At 40.8% G+C, this 26,067-nt stretch overlaps 1 protein-coding gene across 6 annotated transcripts in view; it reads right to left on the reverse strand.

The window, feature by feature from the left end:
- evi5b (ecotropic viral integration site 5b) overlaps positions 1–26,067 on the reverse strand; it is a 70,808-nt gene that overhangs the window by 24,894 nt on the left and 19,847 nt on the right. For 4 of the 6 annotated variants that reach the window (XM_072684131.1, XM_072684130.1, XM_072684132.1 and 1 more), the window contains 11 exons: positions 25,133–25,371; positions 13,220–13,409; positions 10,630–10,854; positions 7,635–7,709; positions 7,276–7,401; positions 5,847–5,990; positions 5,478–5,567; positions 4,417–4,514; positions 4,236–4,296; positions 3,365–3,418; positions 2,104–2,136 (listed from right to left, as the gene is read on the reverse strand). In XM_072684131.1, the coding sequence (XP_072540232.1) occupies positions 2,104–2,136; positions 3,365–3,418; positions 4,236–4,296; positions 4,417–4,514; positions 5,478–5,567; positions 5,847–5,990; positions 7,276–7,401; positions 7,635–7,709; positions 10,630–10,854; positions 13,220–13,409; positions 25,133–25,290 (1,254 nt within the window). In that variant the 5' untranslated portion in view covers positions 25,291–25,371. Of the gene's footprint in view, positions 1–2,103; positions 2,137–3,364; positions 3,419–4,235; positions 4,297–4,416; positions 4,515–5,477; positions 5,568–5,846; positions 5,991–7,275; positions 7,402–7,634; positions 7,710–10,629; positions 10,855–13,219; positions 13,410–18,457; positions 18,495–25,132; positions 25,372–26,067 lie in introns of those variants that run through there. The other 2 variants (XM_072684135.1, XM_072684133.1) reach the window with 2 other exon arrangements.

The raw sequence follows: 26,067 nt of genomic DNA on the forward strand, positions 1-26,067 counted from the left end.
TTCTCAGCATCATTGCCACCCCACGAGGCGAAATCTTCTTTGGAGCACCGGGCCGAGGTCTGTTGATTGTCATGTTATACTCTTTAAACTTTCTGATAATTGCACCAATAGTTGTTACTTTCACATCCAACACCTTACTAATCTTTTTGTAGCCCATTCCAGCTTTGTGAAGGTCAACAATTCTGACTCTGAGGTCCTGTGACAGCTCTTTGGTTTTACCCATGTTGGAGACTTGAAATCTGTGTGATCTGTCTGATTCTGTGGACAGGTGTTTTTCACACAAGTGATTAGTGAGAACAGGTGGCTTCAGGTCAGGTAACAAGTTGATTGGGAGTGTCTAACTGGTCTGTAAAAGCCAGAACTGCTAATGAATACTAAGGGATCAAATACTTATTTCACTCCATGAAATACAAATCAATTAATATATATTCCTTAGATTTATTTTCTGGATTTTCTTTTTAATATTCTGTCTCTCCATGTAAGAATACATCTACCATTAAAAGTATAGAATGATCATGTCTTTATTAGTGGGCCAACGAAGAAAATCAGCAAGGGATCAAATACTTCTTGGACTCACTGTATATATATATATATATATATCGCCCCATGATTTTGTAGAATTACTATTACAATTAATTATTATACAAATATATGGCGATTGTCAATGTGAGTGGGCTCCATTAATGACCAAAATCAAAGGTCAGGGTTAAATGCACAGTGATGGTTTCCCCCCGTAAATTTACAACGAGCAGGTCTTATTTGGTTAATGTACTGGGGATCCAATGAAGGTATAGTTCTAATGGGATCTTAAGCATGCGAAGCCAGAAGAGCAGTAGAGTTAAGTAGGTTAAGAGAAAGATGTACAGTTCTCTGTATTTGGACATTTGGCAGCTAATTGGAATGTTTTGGTATCAAGCAATTGGGTTAATTCTCACGAAATGTGAAACTGATACAACCTGAGATAGAAAATAGCCAAATCAAAAACCTGATGTTTTACCAGGTTCCAGTCTCCATTTTACATTTACGGCATTAGGAGATGTTCTTATCCAGAGAGACAAAAGGGCTTCTCTATTTACCCAAGAATAACCTTAGCTAGTTTGAATAGACTAATAATTCAAAGATACCTCTAATACTGCTAAACACAAGTCAATATGGAGACCATAATACTCTACACTCATTTTCCTATTTAAGAGATCAATTTCTCATCACTGCAACACTGAACATGTAATGTGTAAATAAGATTTTAATATCTAGCGTTTAAGCAACGTAATGTAGCAATTTTACCTTAAAATCATGTTGATGCTCCACTGACTTGTAACAATGAAAAGGTCATCTCTGCCATTGCCACGCCAGCCTGGAATGCTGCTACTGTACTATGTAACTTTGGTGGTGCTGCATGAGATCTCTCGCAAAAACTGCATAATGCTGCGTAGTCCTATTTGTGTACATTCTACCACAAAAGCAGACATGCTTCTTTCGCTTCAGATATCAATTGTGTATTACTCAGCTCGTCAACAAAGGCATGTGTACAACCGTCCCTGAGGGGGAGCTCAAAGCATGGCAGTGGTGTAAAAGTGAATTACACTCCTTAAAATGCAGGGGGCGCCCAGTAGCAAAAAGAAAAAGCCAATCCTCACATAATACTACTTTACAATACTTATTTCTGACAACACTGTACAGAGAATAAAAAGAAAGGCTTAGAGAAATAATAAATGAAATACTGATTGGCATTGTATTTTCCTTCTTAATTCTCAGTTAATTCAAACTTCTTTTTAAATTAAAAACTAATAAAAAAATAATTAAACTAAAGATTATTAGTAATAAACTTTTCTTAGCTTGCATTGATCTACTAAATTATCTGAAAACTGCTAATTTGTATGATGCAAGTTTGAACATGGCTGGAAACTGCTTCGTGAGAATGACCCACTTGCACTATTTAAAGTAATTAATATTTGTCTACATCCAAAACATTCACATCACTCCACAGACGTCCAAATAAGCAGAAGTTAATAAAAAAAAAAGTGAAAAATCAAGGCTGACAAATAACTATCCCTTTTAAATGGGAAGACAATAGCAGGGGAAAGGGGAGTGTAAAGATTATACCTGGATCAATCTATCTGCCAAGGAAGCACTTTCCTACAAACAGAGAAAATCCACACAGGAAAGCATAGAGAGAGAAACCAAAGGATATTACAATACAGAAAAGTAAAAACAACAAAAGTGATTTCTGACAGAAAACTGTTCTTTTTCCTCCACGCATTCAGGATTATGATGTATTTAGCCATTCACACTACAATATACAGTACAGCACAGTGTCTAAGAATTAAATATTAGCAAAACGAATTTGTATGAAGTTTACAAAACTCCCAAGTTACAAATGCCTGAATAAGGCAGGGCAGAAAAAGAACAGGGTTTGGAGTGTGGATGTGGTGATATGGGTGTGTGACAGCATGACAGATGTGATAAAGCAGAAACAGTGACCCTACAGCGAACTCCAGTGAAAGGCTGAAAACAGGCAAAGCAGAGAAGAGTTAAGAGCAAGTAAGAAAAGCTGCTACTCTCCATAGACGTTTATGCATATCTATGGGTTATTCTGGTGTTCACTGTGGGGAGCCATGCTCTTTTATGACGACTCTATGTCTGAACAAGAGATTAGGTTAGATGTGGGGTAATCTGTCGGTCAGCACTCTGGTTAACGGGTCTCATGCAGGAAGTTAAGGGTGGGGGGGTGAGGAGTAAAGGAAGGGGGAGGGGGTTGAGGCGATGCTTTCTTATTTTCTCACGGACCAGCATAAATGACTCAATATCACTTGCGTCATGCTCAGTACCCAGAGCATGTACAGAGCAGTAAGTATCCCAGCATGCAACACTGTAGTTGTAGCTGCCTGCATGCTGCATTCATGAAGTGTGTCACATAGGCCGCAGCTCAAACACAACCAGCCGGGTTCCCTGTGTGGCCATACAGTTAGTGTTACTGAAAGGAGGAGCCTTTCATATCCGTCAGAGCGTCTGACAGACACGGGCGACAAGCTGCGGTTAACTTACCTGTTTCCAAAAACACGCAATTTACACATGCAACAAACGTTCAACAGAGTAAGTTGCTCACTCTTGGAACACATCAGCTAGACTGTACTGATGCCCCAGTTGGTGAGGATGTAGGTTATGGGTAGTGCGGATGCACAGCCAAGTTAGTATAGGTGAGCACTCTCTTGCTCTGCGAGAGTCAGCAGACACGAGCCATGAATCAGCACGAGATGAAATCACGTGGAAGGTGACGGTGGTGTAACAATGCGTTTGATTTGGTTGAAATGGTTTGACGGATGGAGGTCAACTTCGCTTCTTACGTAAAACGACTGTCACTCACTTTCTCCAAAGTGTCTATCCTCTGCTTCAGCAGCCTGTTCTCTGTGCGAAGTCTCTGCAAACATGAAGATACAAAATTTTATCAGACATGAAGAAATTATGCTATAGTCATACTAGAGGAGTAATGGAACACTAAGGTTCGCACCAGGGTTTGGACCTCACGTTTCGGTGTACGTTTAGTTCATCCAAAGAAAGACTAACACCGGTATCTTTTCATTTAATTAAACCGACAGTTGTGCAAGTTACAGTTTGTTCTATCTAGTGCCATCTAGCGCCCTCCTGAGGTAAAGTCTGTAGCAGGTTATTTAAGAAGTAAAGTATAAACGTTAGCATGTTTAATGCGTTTTTATGGACACCTGCTAAAATCCTTATACTAGGCTAATGAAAATCAATATATTATGGTTAACAGATGCTACTTTTAAGTGAATTAAAGTTCAATTTCATGTTTAAAATAGAAGCTTCATTAGTAAAGGAAAGCATTTTTTTACGTAATTAATGCAACATAATTTCATTTGGACCAACAGGCCATCATAAAGTATTCACACAATGGAGTTGTGAGGCTCTGAAGTAGCATTGATGGTATGGAACATACCACAGACTAGGGGTGGGCAATATGATGATATTTTATCAAATAGTGATAAATGTTATTGTGATAAACAATATGATTTGATTTTTATATTGTCATTTTCATTGGTACGGAACACTGACCAACTGCATGTCACAAAAAGTGTAATATAATCTGCTTTAATTGGAAAAAAAATATTAAGTATGGTAGAGTATTTGGAGGTCAGCTGACTGAATTTTGTATTGTGATTTATATTGTGTACCTCTACTACAGACACCTTTTATACACAACAATATTGTAGTCTTACCTTTATCTCCACCTGTTCCTCCATCTCCTTAGTTTTTATGGTAGTGTATTCCTTCTCCAACCTAGAAAGACACAGCATAATACTCTCACACAAACGATGCACATTCACACATTCTTAGAAATCAGATTCAGACTCAATACAAGTCTTCTACACTACAAGTGTCTTGTAAGTGAATACCCACTTTTTCATCTTCTTGGCATTGTACTTGACTTGGTAAGCAACTTGGATAACTTTGTCTGGCCCGCTGTCCAACTGGTGAGGGATGACCTTTTGAAAGTACTAGAGGACAACAGCAGCATGCAAATTTAGAGACTTTGAGCCTTTTCTGCTTTCCATAAGAAAAACAAAAGGTTAAATCACGTTATAGAAAATGGACATATTTACTGAACTCCAGAACAGGAGAATGTTAGGTGAGGCTGGTCTACTGTAGGGGAATACTTGCATACTTGCATCACATTATTGAATTATATATACATTATTGTGCATCTCTACACAATTAAAAGGCTACATTTATCTGTTAAACTAGCGCAGGTGGATTTAGCCCCAATTTCATATACAGATGTATGCAAATGTGCTGGGCGCATCACATGTGTTGTTGAGTGAAAAGAAGTCTCTATAGATTCTCTATGAACATTTAAATGCACAGTTTATTTGCTGAATCAACACCCAAAATCTACTTTCACCCAAATTCTGATTCAGTTACACTGGCTACTTGTCCTCCTTTGCATTCAATTTACCCCCCCCTCCCGAAAGTGTACAATGTATGCCCACATGTTCTAGGTCTCTGCTCTTTACTCTCTTTATTTAGGGCCAAGCTTTTTTTCAATACTTTTTCCTCCCCATCCTTTAAGCAGTTGTTAAACCTGTCTCCACCTTCCTATTTCAGTTAATAATGTATCTCGTCTTCTTCTTATGCGCTTTTTAAGTAACACTTCTAAAGCTTTTGTAAAGCAATCATATGCATAAGAAAGACACTGTTTAAATATAATGCATTATTAATGTTGACTTTATTATTGTATATGCCTGCATATTGGCAGTTCTTGCATATCATTTGATAAGTTTACATTACTGACTTTCACATCATGACACATTTCAAAGTGTTGTCAAAACATTAAGCTCCCCTTCAGGTAAGTGCACAACAGAGACAAGCTACGTTTGGGAAGGTCTCAAATATTAAATTTGGCTCCTCATGAGCGATACCATGAACAACAAGATAAGAAACAGCAAAGAAAAGCAACAAACCTGTAACATGCCCTCCATGTCCAACTGTATGAGCTCTGCCTGGTTCATCTGAAGGATGGCCAGGCCAACACGAAACACAATCTCCAAACCCTGTAAATCACACCAGCAGAGGAATGTGTCCAACAAAGTCTCTGCAATAAACCCATTCAGCCAACAGAGGGCGATCACTGCTTGCATTCTGACTGTGACTTCAGTCAACTCGTATGAAACACAGCACTGAGTTTAAAAGGAAATGCCAATGTAAACATTGTATTTCATATGAAACTTTTACACTCATTTAATATCCTAATTATAATGCTTATATTAATCTGCAACGAAATCGTGTAACAGAAGCCACCAATTACTTGCCTTGAGCAGTAATTCTCTCACCTCACACATGAAGATGTCGAAGATCCGTGTAGCAACAGGCAAGGGAAAGGAGGTGAGAAAGATGGTGAGAAACCACGATGAGGCGTACATGGAGGTGTGGAAACTCTGAGCTTGGAAATGCATGTGCAGCTCAGGCAGCTGCTCCTGATGGGGGGGGGGAATAAGAACAAAGGAAAGAGTCAGAGGACTGAGGGTTGAGAGGGAGTGAGAGAGAGAGAGAGAGAGAGGGAGACGGAGTGAAGTAATCATGTTCCCTTTCATCTCTCAGGGAAAAAGTGATATGTAACTGCAGCAACAGTTCATGTTTTGGACCTCTTTTAAGGCAGGACTAGGTCAGAGATGTATTTACAAAAACCAGACAGTGAGGAAACCAAAACTAGACTCATACATGCATAATTACATGCCCAAATTATATGGCAAAACATGTGTTATACAACTTTGTTGTGTATACTCTTGCACCCCTCTGCACTGTATTATTTAGTGTACGGCCTGTTTACAGTGTGGATAAACGTTCTGTCTGGATGTTGTCCACAAATTAACCAAAATATTCTAACAAACAGCTATAATGGAATATAAGCATTTGACTTGTGCAGGCCTGCCACTCTGCTGTAGATCTTCCAGCATGCAGCTCCAGCCATAGCCTCCAAAAGACCTGGCTGATCAAATAAAGAACTACCTCGATATTAGAGCCAACAAAATTACTGCTCATTAACAAGTTTTGATTTGGTCAGTGATGAAGGAGACATGCAAAAAAAAAAAACTTTCATAACAATATTAAAAAGTATTATTAATAAAATGACTAATCACATAAATGACAGAACAAAAACATCTTAACAAAAACGACACCATCAGAAATGTAAACGTGACCATTCACAATAATAATGCAAGTGTTGTTTAATCCCTTTCAAACATTGGGTTTAATGCTACCATTGACTCCCTCAGTAGAACTGCATATTACTGGAAAAACAACCATAGCCTGTTAACTTGGCCGGTTAGCTGGCTAGCTCAAACTGTAAATGCCTTAGTTTAGCTGTTTACCAACTACCCATTTGTAATGTCCTGTAATGTATTGCACCGCATTGCTGGGCAGAGTAATCAGAACTTCCTCATGTTAAGTTATATATATGCGCTATATATACACCTGCAGCTACAGTATGTCATTTGAAACTGCTTGTTCTGTTACAGTGAGACATTACAGCACACTTTCATTGGATGTTTTTATTTAAACGCATCCAAATATAACCAATATAGACTTTCCTTTTCAAGACATTTTCATCAAAACACTGATTAGAGTGAGGACAGCTAAAACAAGGGTGCTGAATTGAAGTCAGGTGTGCTTGAGCAGAGAAAGCACCAAACTATGGTTAAAGACATCTGTAACAGCAGGGTTTGGTATGCGTGGAGGAAGTGGCCCACTTTCAGCACTTACCTGAATCATACATTCAAACTGGTACATGCAGAGGCCCAGCTCGGCCATACTGGGTTTGAACAGTTCTCTCAGGCGGTAATCCTGCATCAGCTTCACAAACACACAGAACGCTTCCTCTTCTGGCATCTAATGACACACAGGGCCACAGTTATAACATCTGCAGTAATGTGCTTTTTATAACGACCTATATTGGCAAGTCTTCTTGCTTGTATTCAGATTCAGTTGCACACATTTACACAATTTACTGCTTATGAAACAGATTCCAATAAATCTCTTAACTTTGGTTCACAAGGGGAACATTGGAAGAGGCAACACTGCTCCAATTACACAGTGTTTATTTTCTGTACTTCCACAATTACCTGCATGAGCAGCAGGCCGACGATGAAAGCGCTCCCCTGGCAGTAGCCCACTTCTCTGTCTACCAGCGAGTAAGCCTGTGACAACAGGAAGCAAGCTCTAATGAGTGAGCGAATCACACGGAGATTCACACACACACACACAGACACACAGACACACAGACACACAGACACACAGACACACAGACACACAGCTTGAGAGTGGACGGTGTGCTTGACTCAGGGATTTTCAGGTCAAGGTGTGACTGCAGAGTCAACTGTTTTATACTGACGGGTGCACACTCAGCTGTGTATTCACTGTTAAACTGTAAATCTGGCTTGTGTAGTTCAAGGGGGAGTTCATCTCATTTCACATTTGAGCCCTTTTAAGTACTTACTGGGCAATTTCTAGGCACCTTAGAGAATACATGTTAACACTAATTCAAATAAACCGCCCCATTCACTCCCATAGAACTCAGGTGGAATAAAAGGTGGAGTGATGAGTGATGCCATAGATGAACCACTTTTGTCTCGATAAAGAACCATGTTTGTCATAGAGATGAGTGTGAAGAACCTTTAAAAGACCCAAAAAACTGCAAAAGGTTCTTTACCCATTCAAAGATCACATCTCTACACAGCGATCATTGAGTCCATTCTCACAGCCTCCATAACCATCTTGTTTGGTTCCTCCACCTCACAAGAAAGAGCCAAACTCCAGCGCATCATCAGGACAGCAGAGAGGATCATTAAATGTAACCTGCCATTACTTCAGCAGATCTACACCAGCAGGGTGAGGAAGCGTGCTGGCAAAATTACATCGGACCCCTCACATCCTGGACACCTCCTCGTCCAGACACTCCCCTCTGGTAGAAGACTGCGGTCTATCAAAACCAGCACAACACGTCATGCTAACAGCTTTTTCCCCCAGAGCTGTAGCGCTCCTCAACCACAGTGGACACCTCCCACTGTAAACCTCAAAACTTACAACTGAACTGTACCAAACCGGACTGAATTGCTATTTGCACTCTGCCTATTTGCACTATGACTATTTGCACACCTGTACAGATGTTCTCTTTCTGTAAAGATCAATCTGTAACTTTCTATATATAATATTTTTCAACTAAATCTGTTTCACATCTCTCAGCTTCTTCAGCTCTTGTTACCTTTAGTACTTTTTCTTTTTAAATTTATCCCCTATCCTATTTATTGTTTAGTGTAATTGTCCTTTAGTTTAATACTGTAAATAATCTGTGTTCTGTGTTTTCGTTACTTGTCATACGTGTTGCTTTCACCAAGACAAATTCCTTGTATGTGCAACATACTTGGTGAAATAAAGAGATTCTGATTCTGATTCCATTACAAAAATGGTTCTTTATGGAACCAAAAGTGGTTCTTCTAAAAAGTTTTTAAGTTTTTAAAACTTTGTCCATATTCTCTGTCATACTATAAACTAGCTGTTTTAACTCGGTCTGCACACCAAAAATCACACGAAATGTATTCCCCCTCAGAGTAAAGAGAACCCTAATCATGTCTAGCTTGTTACGGTTATAGTTGAGCTCAGCCGGGGCACAGTACAACAGGACAAATCAAGAGAATGAAAGCTGAAGGTACAGTATCAAGCTAAACAGAGTCAGCAAGACCACTAAAAAATGAAACCGTTGGTGACCAAATCATTTCATAATAATTAAGTTATTAGCCTGCTTACAGCATAACAAATGCCAAAAGAAGTACTAAACAATAGACAACATAATATAACTCAAAATAAACATGCTTATCCTTCGTCAGAAAACACAAACCCTAATGCCGGATCGAACATTAGGTCAGGCAATATTTTAGTCTCTCACGATGGGCAGCATGTCACAAGCACAGTGCCATAAATTCCTGCTGTAGTGGTTGAGGTCAAATCACTGTTCATGCCTTTTTACAAAAAAAAAACAAAAAAAACAAACAAACAAAAAAAAACAAGCCAGTTTCTCTTTCAACAGACTATATAAACTAAACTATAATACCTGGAAATTAACCATGTGCTATTGTAGCCGAAACAGTGTCCCAGAAACATTCATCTTGGACTCTGTCATGGTACTGTCATGATTGTTCGGACAGCTGCAATAGCAGCATCCCTTTTTCGCCATGTTTCCATACGTGGGTCAAAAAGTCATTCTATTGGTCAACATCAAGGACTCTAGGACGCCATCGTAAAACTAGACAGGAACATTTCATACATGTTAGATGTTTTAGTGGGTCTTTGGGGCATCCCAGACACCACATCACTGTTCTTTGATTAAGTCACACTACAAGGTCTGATTTTTATTCAGGCCTGATGCTGAAAATTTGACGTCTATGAAAGAATCCTGTGCATTTGGATCCGGACAAAGCTAATGTGGAGCCCCCCCAAAAAAAACCCACTGCCTAGTTTTTGTTCTGAGACCTTCCCCATGACTGGGACTGGTCCACAGGTCACAGGGCCATCTGCATCGCTTCACGGCGCGGACCTCTAGCAGTACCTTTCAAGTATACAACCTAAAACAGCATGTCTAGTGCTAGTTTGATTTCGTTTAGTCCTTTCATTGTGTTTGAAATACACTGCCGGCTTAACTCTAGCTCTGTTGGTCTTTACTTTGGCTTTATTTAACAAATGCAATCTGATGATTCTGCCAATATCGGTCTGACTGTCTGTCTGTCTGTCTTAAATCAGCAGATTTAAAAGGAACTTGAACAGGAACTGAGCAAGACATTGTCAGCAAACAAGACTGCTTTAATCCACAGCACAAACCACAAACCATGTAGATGTGTTTTTTTTTTTGTTTGGGTTTTTTTTGGGGGGGGGGAATCATTACATAGTTTTAAACAAGATCACTGCTGTGGAAATGTAATCAAGCCCTTCTAGGAGATCCTCAAATGACATTAGCTTAACTACATTAGCAGTTCCAGTGCAGAATTAAAGACGCAATACAAAACACTGAACCATGAAATGATGTCTTGAGCAAGTGTTTCAGCAAAAGCATTCGACAAAACGTACCTTCATTACATTAAACAGAACTTCCTGGCCCAGACTGTCCTTCTCCTTGAAGAACTCATGCTCAGGGTATGTCCGAGCGATGTCTCGGCGGATCAACTTCTCGCAGGGGGACGTCATCTTTAGCAGTTCAGAGTATTGGTCCTTTATAGGCAGATTCTGGGCGCTGCACAGCAGCTGCCACACTATCGCCCGGAAGTGATGGGGGATGCCTTTCCTGACTAGTTCCTGTAGAGAGACAGATCCATACATTTGAGGAAACGGGACTGATCAGAACGTCATCTTTTCACAATCGCAAAAAGATTCCACGTCAGTTGTAGGATATATAACACATGCTGGTAGAACATCACAATACATGTACACCAGATCACATCACGGGCAAATTCAGATTAATTCACACTGCTGGAAATTCAAATTCTAGCTGCTGCCTCTGGATATCTTCCAAGAGCTCTGCATGTACCTCAGTCATGATAATGCTATTTTATGCTGCTATATATAACCTGGCTAGGTTATCTTCAGATGGGCCCAAAGCTGTTTTACACTAATATTTCTGTGGAGACTTCATTAAATGATTTCCTCCGCTAAGAAGGATTACATACAGCTTGTGGATCTATAGCTCGTCATTCCAATGATGGAATGATTCCAGTGAAACTAGAGTCCACCCACACGCAAACCCTTCAACTGTAGAGATCCCTCAGCAAAGAGAGACGCTAGCAGACAAGGGTCTTCTGTTGAAACTGCACGCAAGGAGGCCGTTAGACATGAGTCCTTTGTAAAAGCTTACAGAGAACAACACAGACACACTCTTTTCCAGTATAGATGAGCTTTACAGAGGTTGCAGAGCTGACGTTTTGACCGCCTTTGCTCAAGTTCAACATTGTACAGAATCTGGTGGGAATAATAAATAATATTTTGTGCCATGGGACAGATGTTTAGATGTTTCTAGACTGCTGTGCTAAAATACACTACATGGACAAAAGTATAGAGACACCTGCTTATTCATTGTTTCTTCTGAAATAATGGGTATTTATACAGATTTATTCTGCTTTTGTTGGAGAAGCCGTCTCTACTGACCAGAAAAGGCTTTCTACTAGATTTTCTACAAAAGATTTGACCTCCGTGATCCATGGCAGGATCATGAAGGACTTTTATCACTCATTTCTCATTCTTTTACATGTATTTGAAACAACAATTATGCATTTAACCCAAGCAACTTAGCTTAAGTTGCTGGAGGACTTCAAAGTGTTCCACAAGAAATAACTACAACATGGATCAGAACAACACTGGAACCGAAAGGCTCCAGTGCTAGGTCAATGTCCTCGGTCCACACCCAGGGATCAAACCAGGAACCCTCTGATCTCATCATGTCTCAATGTCTCAGTTCCTGGTGAGAATCTCTAACTCAGTACGACAACGCTTTGCTTGACCTTTTTTATTTACTTTTTTTTTTTAATTACTAGGGGCCCAGAATGTGTTCTGCCAAGACTCAAATTGCTTGAGTTAGATACACAAGAGTCAAGCGGCCTTGTGGGACAGAGTATGTGTAGAGATATGTACATATAAAGAATGGGATTTGTCCCATAGGGTTCAACATTAACCTGAGGAGTCGGAGCAGCGGGGAAAATGAAAGTCAGCACAGAATACACACTGCATAGTGATAAATGAATAGGAGTGTTGCTGAAACTGCAGTAATGTGCACCTCTTTCTCTTTCCCCAACATTCCCTCCGGTCACAATACAAATGGAGGGAGCCAAAAGTGCATGCGCTGGATTCATGCAGAACGCTGCAGAGGGAGAAAACTGCAATAATGGCAAAAATTGAAGGTTTTATCAGACCTTCAGTCCTAAAAAAAACTCCAGTTGTTAGTCTCAGAATAAGTGAGTTTGTGGAATGATTATAATGAGCTCTGCTCTGATTGGCTGGATTACTGCATAGTCACTGTTACAATATGTTTTGTAATTATTCTTTAGTTTTAATGGATAGTGCCATTTCCACTTGGTGTGGTAAGCTAGCTAAAGATTGTAGTAGGTCAGCTGGAGGGATAGCATTTAGGTTAGCACTGGCATGGGCCTCCTCAGATGGTACTTTCCCTTCAAGGGAAACAGAAGAACCATTTTTTGGATCCATGAAGAACCACTTTTGTACAAGAGCTGAGAGTGTGAAGAACCTTTAAATTGATAAAGAACCTTTATACTGAATTCTTTAAACAGTTCTTCACACATCTCTTCAACAAAAACCTTTTTATTTTATGGCATCGCTCAAATAACTCTTTGTAGCATCTTTATTTTTATGAGTGTCTGTGAGGTTATAATGAAATATTTTATAATTTTATAACATTAAAATCCACTGTATTTCAGGAGTCTCCCTAACGAGTGTGTTGTCCCAGCAACCCACACTATTGTTAGCTGTCTGTACAGAGGCAGTGCTAAAAATGACTCGGGCGCATAAGTTCGGGACATCAAGATGAGGTTAGTAACACAGGCCACAAATTTAAACTGGTTTTCTCTTTATTAATAGAACAGTTATAACAGTTCTGCAACTGCATGATTTCTAAACGATGTATAATACACAATATTTGAACTGCCATGTTTACCTTCAGCTGCTTCTCCTTTTTCTTGCGCACCTCCTCCCACTCGTTGACAATTCGTCCCCATAATATCCAGGAGTCTTCCTCCAGGTGTGAAAGGTTGGAGGAGGCAGAGGAGCTAGACACCAGAGAAGAGCCACTGTTCCGCCGAGAGCCGTTGACAGAGCGTAGAGACTTGCTGTCAGTCTCCAATAACCTGCAGAGCAAAAAAACAAAAAAAAACAAAACAAAAAAAAAACAATGGGAATGGAGACACTGACAAAACCCAAAACAGGTGTTCCCTCTTTTCTTAGATTTGCTGAGGTACTGTCTCTTACACAGACATTAGGGTTCATTCTGTATGCATACAATTATTGCCGTTATCTCTTATCTCCAAAATGGCAATTTTACAGGAGAACTTGCAATGGAAGTCCTTTCATTTACATTTAAAGCATTTAGCAGACACTCTTCTCCAGAGTGACTTACAAAAGTGCTTTGCTGTTTATTCAGAAAATATCCTTAGCTAGTTTCCATAGACCAAAGATACTTCTAAGCTTAGAGATACTATTAAAAGAAGCCTTATGGAGCATCATGCAGCACAGTGACAGTGGCGATATGTAAGCGATAGGATATTTGTAGAGCCTTTTTTCCCCCAATATGAATGGATGTTTTCAAAGCATTAACCTTGAAATTCATTTGCATTCCTGGTCTTCTTTAACTGATGTGGATTTACTCCTTTAAAAAGAACCATGGAAAAGCAAAGGCTTACAATTTCTCTACAGAAAATTCCCTGCCTTTTTTTTAATGATACATTTTAGATGTAGTTTGTAAACACTGTTCATGTTTTCGTACATAAACTATCATGTACTTTCGTATATATCATACCTAGACTCTGAAGATAAATTAGGATTTAGGCCCTTAAAACATTCTTAAAAAGGCATTTTAATTAATAAAGTATTTTAATTTAACAAACCCCCAAGCGTCTCATTTAGCAGTCTCAGAGTCATGTGATTCCAGAAGAAAGTTTACAAAGTTGCTTGTTAATGGAAGGACAAACAGAGCAAGAGGGTGTGATTTCAGCAAAACACACTTCCGTCCATTAGCTAGACCAACTCCTGCCACTGTTGGCACACATTTAGCAAAGCCTTCAGGCATGTCCTGTACAGCAAATCACTAGCCCACCATTCTGACACAAATTCACAACAAAGCAACGGATATAGTCAGCTGAAGACAACTGAGGATCATCAACATGAATGACCAGGGTGAGATCATGTATGGTATTACTTTGTCAAAATGTATTTGCCCCCTCACAACAGGCTTAAAAAATCTGTTGCAATTTTTTTGTATATTTATAGTTTTCCACACACATGACTTGCTTTCATTATTCAATCATGCTCAGCAACCTGTATTAGATGTACAGGGCTGCCCATTACTCTGGGAACGTTTCATCTGTGCCAAATTCCATCTGTGTCCAACACAAATGGTGGGTATGGTTGTCTTATCTTGGATTGATGATTACATGGCAAATTAAATAAATAATTTAATTGATAAATAGATAGATAGATGGTTAGTTAGTTAGTTAGGTCCACAGACAGGCAATTTTGGAAATAAGTAGTTGAAAGCTCAGAACAGAGGCTGTTCAAACACCCGAGAGCGACCAGAATCAGTCTAAACATTATGCAAATAGCTTTGGTAACTAGGTGAAAGTGTAAAGTCCTCCAGAGGTCAAGTATTAAACACACTTATATATGACTTTTGAACATGAATGAGGCCACAACTGGGTGCAGAACAGCACCAATGTGACTGGAAAATAAAACTAAGCTAAGCGTGCTGTTTAAAGGCAATGCAAGCTAGCAGCATGCTAACCTTCCAGACACACAGGATGTCAGTGTATCAGTAAGAGCCTGATCCATGATCAGCTGTACAAGAGGCAGAGTCACCCTGCACCAACAAACTGACAGCTCTCACACACAAAAGCCAAGGAAACCTGATCTCGGAAAGAAAAAAAAAAAAAAAGTATCTGAGGCTAGGCCTCTGGAGCCCCAGCGAGTGACGACATGCTCGGTGCTTCATAGCTGGGTCCAGTTACATCCACATTTGGGTCAGACACCAAGAACAGGGAGGAGCTGTGGACGAGTGGCTGAGAGAGGGAGCTAAGGGTAATTGAGCTGAAGAGGCTGTTACTGCTACGTCTTATTGGAAGCACTCCCTAGCGCTCCCAGGCCACAGAATTAAGGATTCTGGTGGAGCGTCCTAGAGTTCTCAATAGTTTAACAAAGCAGATACGTTCTTAGACTGAGGGACACTGTGCTAGATGCTAATTATGATATGAAGTATTCAAATAGGTCCATGACACTTTATTCTACAATAGTGGGATAGCTTGGATGAAGGCAAGGATGGAAATGAAAAAAAAAATCAGGCTTACGCCAAGTGAATGGCCCATTTAAAGTTTCCAATCCCTTTAATAAGATGAATGCCAACTATGATGATTTCAAGATGTGAAAGCTCTGCAATGACCTTCTGGAGGAAGGTTTTGTGATCAGATGACAAAGGCTGAGCATGTTGATAACCTCTTGTTCTAGAGGTGTTTTCTTGCCAGTGAACTACTTCAGCGTAACTTTCATAAACTAGACAGTTTAGACAGTTAAACCTTGGACACAACTGGGTGTTCCAACAGGACAATGCCCCCAAACACACATTGACGCTGGTTGTGCAATGGATAAAAGCAGGCCTTCCTAAAGGCCTTACCTTAACCCTAATGTGTGGACTGTGCCAGAAAAATCAACAAATTGAACTCTACCGATTCTGCAAAGAACAGTGATCTGTGCAAGTGTCCATGATGAGTGTATGTAAACTTCCAACCACAACTGTGTGATCACGCTTGACCCTTTCAGCTAGATAGATATGTCCAGAGCAGAATCATTCAGTCTGTAGCTTCAATCACTGAGCAGAAGGGCGTCCCATCACAACCAACTAGAAGCAGACGATGGTCCAGAATATTCAAATGAGACTCAAATATAACTTTACAGTCTAACAACTTTCTAACCTTTACATCCATTTCATAGGTATTTGCCCAACAGCAACAGTTCTACTGACTGAAGTGAAGGGAATCACTACGCTTAGTACGACTGGAGTAGCTGCATGTGAGCCTTAGGCCTCCATGCCTGATGTAACAGGGGTTTAAGACCCTGAGGAGCAGTTGGGTTAAGCAGCAGTTCTCAAGGTCAGTGGATCTTCTTCTTACAAAACTGTGGTGATGAGCTGGAGTGGAGTTTCTGATCCAGCATCAAATCATTCTACATCATGCCTGATCTCTCTAGATACAATCAAATTCCCAGCAATGTTCCAACACTGGGTGTAAATCTTCCCTGTAGAGTGTAGGAAATTACTGCAGCAAAGCAGGGACACAATTCTTGTTAATACTCTTATTTAAGAAGAAACAGATGAGCTGGTGTTTATAAACTTGACGGTTTATAAACCGTCTTTATTTATAAAATAAAGACGGAGCTGCTGTACATCCCGGGAACTGCTGGACCAAAAAACGATCTTGCCATCACCTTTGAGAACTCACTGGTCACTCCTTCTAAAGAAGCTCGAAGCCTTGGTGTAGTGATGGATGATCAGTTATCGTTCTCAAGTCATGTTACAAACGTAACTCGGTCCTGCAGATTTCTCCTGTACAACATCCGGTGAATTCGACCCTTCCTCTCTAGAGAGGCCACCCAGGTGCTTGTTCAGTCTCTCGTCACTTCCAGACTTGATTACTGCAACTCTCTTCTGGCTGGTCTCCCTCTGCGCACCATCAGGCACGGGTCGTCTTAAATGTCCCTAAATTTAGCCATGTCACTCCACTGCTGCGTTCTCTCCACTGGCTTCCTGTAGCTGCCCGCATCAGATTTAAAACCCTGACGCTGGCCTACAAAGTCAAGAACGGACCAGCCCCTCCGTACCTGATGGCAATGGTCAAAAGCCGATCTGCACCTAGAGCCCTTCGAGCTTCAAGTACGGCTCGGCTCGACCCGCCATGCCTCAAAATCCGCGGAAGACAAGCGTCCAGGCTTTTTTCTGTCCTGGCACCAAAGTGGTGGAACGAGCTGCCCCTGGGTGTCCGAACGGCCGAGTCGCTCGCTGCCTTCAAACGCAGACTGAAGAACCACCTCTTCCGAGAATACTTGGACGAATAGAGTTCTATGGTCGCCTTATTGTATTGTGTTTAGTAATGTCTAAAGCTTAGAGGTATCTCTTGAATTATTAGTCTATTTTAACTAGCTAAGGTTTTTCTTGGGTAAATAGCAAAGCACTTTGTAAGTCGCTCTGGATAAGAGTGTCTGCTAAATGCCGTAAATGTAAATGTAAGTGTAGGTTGAACCCGGGACACGTTGACATAGAAAGTTGTAGGCTTTTAAACATTGCTCTTCACCAGTCAATAAACATGAGGTTAACCACCTACACTGTCGAGGCTGTAATTATTATAACCTATAACTCAAGACTGAAGTTACTCGGCCTTACATCAAGCTCTTCCATACATTATATGCACATCATTCTACAATACTCCTAAAAAAATTAATAAATACAATAAAAGAAGATGGATTTGTCCACCATCTCACCACTACTATGACCCAGGACGAAATTTCATGGTGAAACGTTGCTGAGTCAGGTTCATCTGTAGAGTGTGCTTGTAAAATGTGTGTAAAAAGTGCGTAAAAAAAAAGCCTTCACAGCAACACTGCAGCCCACCACAGTTCCAAGTCGAGAATAAAAACCTTACTTTTATGAGGGCTATGAAGCAGTCAATAACTTCTTGGCCTTTATGGTCATCAGCCTTGTGCTTCCTACTAAACATTTAACCATGTAAATTAAGATTTCTGGCCATTTTATTCCACCCAGAAACCAGGCAACTTGACCCGCTCTGGAACAGAACTGCGGCTGCCTCTCTGCAAATGATTCACCGCTAGTCAAACAAAGTACAACTTAAGTTTTCACTCAGGGTTCAAACTATGCTCCGGAAAACCAAGAAGCTTCTCAGATAGAGTTGTGATCTTGGGGTTTATCTACAGACAGAACTTTAGTGGTTTAAGCTGTTTGTCAGGACGAGAGGAAGCAGAACCATAAACAAACAAAGCGGACACGCAAAACCTGATAAGGCCCAACCGCTGTTTAGCATTTCTAATGGTAACGTCCAACCTCACCATTAAGCTTACGATTGCTAAAGCAGAGGATTTTAGGCAGAATGTCAGAAAGCTGTGTGGTTCATTAGGTGCTCACCAGCTGAAGTTCATGCTGTCCTCACGTCATCGCTTTTGGTGTTGAGTGAGACGAAGGCAGAGAGAGAGGGGGACAGCACATGTGTGTGTTTTCAAGTGAGAAAGACAGAGGGGGCAGAGGCACGCTCTTTTGAGACACACAAACACATACACAGGCAGACAGCCCTTATCTACAAAGAGAAAGGACCTTCAACCTGTGGGCCAAAGGGACAAAATATTTGTCACAGGTGTGTGCGCGCGCATGTGTGTGTATACTAAAAAGGTAACACACTGAATTTAGTGTTTATAGTGTTAGTGTTCATTTTCACTATTTACCGAAAAACAACCATAATAAATATAACAATAAATAATCAAAAAATGAAAAAGACTTGATGCAACGCAAACTAAACTTTTAAATGTAGACCAGCTGAACCTTTTCCTATTTAAAATCAGATTTTTTTTCTCCAGTAGACAAGCTGAATCAAAAGTCAATGGAGATACTTAAAGTCGGGCTCATGGTCTAATGTGCTACCACTATGGCACATGCTGGTGCCGTGGACGCTTTCCAGCAATGCCACCAGGCAATGCAGCATCGGTGGCAGTTAGAAAAAAGGCTGTGGCTGGCTTCACATGTATCGAAGGAGACGTATGTCAAGTCCTTACCCTCCTAGTGCTGGGAGCATTGCTAGTGCTAGGGAGAGCTGTGAACGGGTCGGTTTAATTGGCAGAGAATTCGATAAACAAATTTAGAGATACTTCAAGTTGAGCAGAAGTCGAGAATAGTTTTGTCCATTACAATAATAAAAGAAATAGAAGTCTACAAAAATGCAATGGGATATTATTTTAATGAGGAATCAAATATTAATAAGATATAATAAAGATTTACCTGCTAAAAAGGAACAAAAAACATCTGTTAACATTTGTTAAGATTTTACTTCAAAATTAAAATATTCTTTTACTTATTCAAATTTTATCAAATTAAAACCTGCAATGAAAAACATAAGATTAAGATTATATGTTTATGCCACTTTACAGCAAAACAATGGCACTGGCCATGGCAGTGAACACACACTCACATACATATGTACATATGTAGTGACAAAGAGCAGTGGGGGTTGGGTTCCTTGCTCAAGGGCACCTCAGCCATGAATGCTGGGGGAGCAGAGGGCCCTGTTCCTTTGCTTCCCCCAACACCCCCCTTTCTGCTGGTCCAGGAGACTGAACCGATGTCCTTCTTGTCCCAATCGCACTTCTCCAACCTCAAGAGCATGGCTGCCCCACTACAATTCCCCTCTTGGCATATTCCAAAAGCCAGGATCAGAGAAATCAGAATTAATCATGTTACAGTCCACCCTGGAGCAGAGAGATCTGTTTAAGAGATAGTTTAAGATCCTAATAGGGGCAGCTTCACAGGTTTATGGGTTCAATACCCACATTAGCACTCTAACCATTCTGTACTGGCAAGAACTGCCAAGAATACTGCTTTTGAGAATCCATACAGTATTGCAAAACAGAATAGCATGACGCTTTGATATATCGATTAATTATTTACACTCCTACTAACCACTAAGCCACCACTGCCACATAAAATGAATGCTCACTCTATAGGACTATATAGGACTTTCTATAGGAACAAACAGTTTGCTTGTGTTTCAGTTAGCGTAATTAGGTTCCTGCTTGTGTGACAGTAACAGCACCGGGTGGTATACAGGCTGTGTTCTGCACAGCAGCTGCAGTGAGGTGCCTGTTGAGCCGCATAGGGAGAATCCAAACAGTCAGCACTGCGCGGCTCTCCTGAGCCATTGGCCTACTTTCAGCAGTAAGAGAGAGAGCGCGAGAGCAGCGTCTCAGCTCGGCGTGGGTGTTCTGCACTCCACTACTAATTCACTGTAATCACGGATTCTGTGTTCCATCATCAAAGCGGTTCTGCAACACTGAGAGAACACTGGGAGAAACAGAGCTGAACATGAACGTGCTTCGGCCCTGCTGTTATTGAAAGAAAGGGAGGTGCCAAAGGCACTCATTAGGAAAAACAAATAATAAACATTTATTACACAAACGACACAAAGCAAATTTCATACTTCATATAAGCCACGAAGAGAGCAGCCTGTAGCGCTCTGATCCCAGTGAAGGTGTTTACTAGCTACTGTATCAAACGCGGCTGGCGGTCTGCCACTTCATCCACTTTTTTTGGGTTGCTAAGTAACAGCTGTGACCAATACATAGCTTCAGATAAGAAGATTTAATGACTGCCAAGGTGACCAGAAAGCCCACAACGGTTTGGATTAAAATCTAAATGCCAGCACTAAACTTAGTTTGCCGACAGCAAACCATGTCTAAAACTGTCTTCCAAAGTCCTACATCAGTGAAGTCAAATCACATTCCAAAAGGATACTGCAGAATGAAGTGATCTCCGTTTCATCAACATTCAATGAATTCATTAAGGGCTGATTGGAATATTGAACACCTGCACATTCATAGTTTCTCTAGAAATCAAGGGTATTTAAAAAGAGTTTATCCTATCCTAGCTGTCTCTACTGTCCAGGGAAGGCTTTCTACTAGGATTTGGATCATGGCTGTTAGCATTTAGCAACAAAAGCATTAATAAGGTGGGGATGTTGGATGATCAGCACCCCAACTCATCCCAAATTCCCAAACATATACCAAATAAGCACCATCATTCCAGACAACACAGTTTCACTGCTCCACAGCTCAGTGCTAGGGGGCTTTTTACCTCTGTGGTCCACGCCTGGCATTAGGCATGGTGCCAATAGGTTCATGTTTATCTGCTCCAGAATCCTATTCTATTGGCTGTACTTCTCTGCAGGGACTAGACAAGCTGGGTGTGTGCATCTGCACACAGAGGTCAGCAACAGGTGCAACTTAAAGGAGCTGAATACATAGCTGAATTTTCGTGTCCACAAACATTTGGACATATAGTGTATAACTTTAAAGTGTGGACAAACTTCTTTAACTTTACATGTATGGCACTTGCCTTATTTGCCGTGTTATTATTATAACAGTGTTATTATTATAACACCTTTATCAACCAAAATATCAACCAACAACAACTGAAGGGAAGCTGATCACCGATTGTTTAGGTTGTGGACAATGGAGAGTTCCACATATTAACCTGTTGCTAGCAATAGGAAAAAGAAACTGCTGGCAGGAGAACCCCCTTCCAAATATTCAAAATTCATCCACACAATTAATGCAACTTATCAAACCAGCAAGTTAAGATGAGAAGCTTGCTTTTATGAAACAGGAAAAAACAGAATCCTCTTAAAAACAAATCACACGGTGTTCACTGTCTGTAGTGCGTATGTGTTTCAATTGAGCCATCCCTGATTCATCCTCAAACAGGCCCCACAGTTTCTTCTCATCATCAGCAGTGCAGTCACAGCAGAACATAAAGTGGAGAAGGCCTGAGAAGACCCTGAGGTCTGATGTGTTTGGAGCTGGACAGATTTAATAGGGAGAGACTCGGTTAGAGTCTGTTAAAGAGCAGCGGGTGGAGCTGTATTGTTAGCCATGGGCAGCACACAGTGGGGTTTGTGCCGTACCGAAAGGACACAGCTGCAGTCCTGGCTGCCTGGGCGGAGGTTGGGTCAGAGGGCACACAGCCTGAACGCCGCGTCTGCCACCAGTTTCATTAGAGAAAAAGATCAAAGGTCAAGTCGGGTCACCACACTAATGAAACCCGATGCGACAGACGAAGACAAAATACGACCAAAACACAGCTTAGAACCTTTTACCCAGGGCTGGGTGATGTACTGAGTTCAGCGGTAATAAAAATTAACAGAACATGATTCGTTACTAATCCCAGGTACAGTTAATCAGCTAACGTGTGTTTAGAGTCTGTAACAAACACAGGACTTTACCAATACCATTGTTTTACATACAGGCCCAAAAATCTCTCAAACTGCTCAAAATACATTTGTTTTTCATAGACAAATCAATTTTGTTCAGAACATGGAAGGACTTTTTAAAATAAGGAGTTTTTAGAAAAAATAACAACTAACTGGTTCCTCTGAGTAACCAGAACTACTTTTACCTCACCAAAATAGCATGGTATCGTTCTGCATGAACTGTACTACAAAGCGGGGTATTATGTGGATGTAGTTTAAATCGTAAATATTTACATAACCTACCCATGCTGTCTTGACAACTACAGCTTTTTAAACAGACTTTAACAGCAAATAATTTAGAAATTGGAAATTCATTTATCGAGATGTGATTGGTGATTGTTCAGTCACCAGTATTCCCTGGCAAAATTAGCCTAGCATCTCCTGTTCTAAACTGAAGAAGCACACTGATGTCTCGTCATACAATGTCTCAGCTGATCGACTGCATCTGGGGTCAAGGCATGGGTTATGTGTTTCTTGACTACTGCAGTAATTCTAACGCACCTAATTTTAGACATTTTGATCGGATCAGAACACACTGTGGACCTCTAAAGTCACTGGGAGATCGGAATATCGAAATGTATTTTCCCTTTATTACCATTTAGTAAAATGGGTTGTGTAAGCAAGACATTCTGGGCTGGATATTGTTATATCTATCAGGATTTGACTGATAAAAACAAATACATATATGGAGCTAGAACCCATTCTAGCTGGACATTACATCTGCTGCTGAGTAAGGATGTGAACTGGCTTCCTGTCAGACCACACTGATTAAAGGAGGAAACAGAGAAGAAGGGGGCTTTATTATATAACTGGATGGGATGTAGATGGGCCCCATTGTGATCATTCAAGTCATAAAGACAGGCATCGGAAGCAGTATTTATGACAAACAGGATAATCAACTAATTAGCATTGCATGCATTAACATTACACAAGTTCATATGAGTAAGATAATCTCAGATTCGAATGACGATTTTTCATTCAAACACATCACTTAGGTAAGAGCCTTGTCCCCAAGCCACCCTGCACACTAACCAGGCATGCTTAATATTTAATACAGCCCTAAAGCAGCAGTCTTACTTGCATGCGCGTTTAAGCAACAGGTGTTCTGTAAGTTTGCATATCACGAGTTTCCATTTTCTACTCAATGAACATTCAAATACATTTCATTTCTGACAGTTCTGACAAACACCTTCCTACACAACACCAGCCTCACGCATTCTACTAGCAGTCAACCCAACACTTTCACACTTCCAGATTTCCCCTCAACACACACATTACACATAACGCACACACTCCCACATCAGCTCATACCCTCAGAGAAATATCTCTTGCTCTAATCACATGCTCACTTTTACACACAGAGCCTTCAGTTGCATGCCTATGCCTATTTCCATGTGAACACACAGGCTAAAGACTGGCTAAGGGAGGAAGAAAAGAAGAGGGGGGGGGGGTGCTATGAATCTCCAGTGCGGACAGTGTTCCGCTCTGTTCCCACCGGCCTTGACAACACAAACCAGTAGCACGGCAGAGGTACCACTGTGTTAACACTGTCACTGCTCTTACCTTATCAGCGCTCACAGCATAGTTCACTCCTGAAGCACACTCTAAATTTAGTTGACACCATCTGAGGTGTTGCTGAACAAAAGCAGTGTATTACAAAGAAAAATGTGAATAAAAATGTGTACTGGTGGTTAATGACGCCACTAGTAGTGTATTAATGTGGCCATTACAATGAAGTACTTTAAAATACTACATCCTTTCAAAAGCACAACACTCTTTCACTGGACAAGTGAATGGTTTAACAGCCATAAATTCCCTGTTCAGTGCCAGTGTGGACACGTGAGGCTGGTTATGGTTACTTTTCCATCCGCTGTGCTGCTAATTCAGAACTAGGAAATACCAAAGAAAAGCTCAGTGACTATTCCAGCTTACAGTCACTCCAGAACCTGCAATTCAACTTTGCTCCCTCACATTTGAGTCTTTATTCTCTAAATACACAATATAGACCAAAGTATTAGGACACCTATACATTACACCTACAGGAGCTTTCATATGCACTAATATGGAGTTGCAATTATAACAGCAGGTTTGAGACACAGCAGTTATTGAATCGCTTCCACTTTTCAATAATTCCAATCACAGTTGATCCTGGAATATCTATGAGGGAAGAAATTTCCAAAACTGAATTGTTGCAACAGTGCCATCCTGATCCAGTACCACGCTGCAATTCATTGTTTCCCTAATGTGTGTAAAGGCAGACTGCATGGCTATTTACACACCTGTGGCAATGGGACTGAATAAAACACATGAATGCAATGATTTGAGGTGTGTCTCAATACTTTTGTCCATAATGTGTGTGTCAGCAAAACATCAGTTACTTCAGCCAGCACTAAAGCCACAACTAGCACTACTCTAATGTTCAAGGTAGCACTTAATGATTGCACTAGCTTAGCTGGCAGGTTTGAATTCAATAACCAGTCACTAACAGCCGTCAGCTGCACCCCCCAATCACATTTGAGTCTTTATTCTCTAAATGTGGGTCAGTAAAACAACAGATAGCTACCATTCAACTGTCCAGTTTAACATTTGGTGATAGCATTAGCTTAGCTAACAGGTTTGTAGTCATCAACCTGTCATTTCAACAACAGTCTATTGACTTTACCCTTTGCCATAGAAAACAGTTGTTAAGATTGATGCAACAACCCCCCCAATCTGCCACTTGGAGTCTATACAAAAGGCCCATATTACTCATTTTCCTTCATCACAGCTGGGTACTGTGTTGAGCTTACCTGTTCTGCTCCTCTAGCTTGGCCAGCAGCTCCACATCGTCTGGGCTAAGCTGGGCAGGAGATGGCGTGGAGGGTGAGAGGCCAGGCGAGGTCAGAGAGGCGGTGGACGAGCCCGCTGTGGTGTTCAGCGAGGAGGGCGTGGCCACCTGGCTAGCCATCTGACTGACCGTGTGCGACACAGAGTTCTTCACCCATGAAAGAGTTGAACTCAGCTTGCCGGCTACTTTGTCTGTCGCCACCTGTAGAAGGTCCGGATGGTTAGAAATTAGGTAATTTGCATGACTTGAGCACATACAAGTAGTCACATCTGATAATGATTAGCATAGGATATCATCATCATCATCATCATCATCTGTTGCAGACATTTGAACACCACTGCAGTGGATGAAACATGCTACACAACGGACATCTCTGGTTCTAAAAACCCAATTGGCTAATTTATGTCCAATACCTCTACAAAATTCATAGCGCACCCACATACAGGAGCTTTACTCTGCTTCGTGTTGTGTCAACACCCTCTGACCATGGTAAAATTACTGTAATCACTGCTAGGAGTGGGCCTGTGCCCGCCCTATGTCATATAACTCAAGCAGAGCTCGTCAGCAGATTTTAAGGGAACCCTGACTGTTAAGAAATATAGGTCTTCATAAAAGGTATGCATGTCCAGTGCAATTAAAATACGCCTATATTTTATATTATTCAAAATGGACTAAATCCTTCTATTAGTTGGTTGCTATTGTACTGCCTCACACTGTTGCATCCCCTCTTGCCCATTGAGCGGAAAAACAGTGAGCTGTGTATCTAATTTAACTGTAATACATAATTCAGGCTTTCCAGCTTTATCTACAGCATGACCTCGCCCAAGAGAACCAAATCGTTTTATTTGGGTTGTACATCATATTTTAATTCTGGGAGGCTGACAGCCATTGTTTAAA

This window comes from Salminus brasiliensis, chromosome 7, assembly GCF_030463535.1.
Source record: "Salminus brasiliensis chromosome 7, fSalBra1.hap2, whole genome shotgun sequence".
NCBI classification, from domain to species: Eukaryota; Metazoa; Chordata; class Actinopteri; order Characiformes; family Bryconidae; genus Salminus; species Salminus brasiliensis.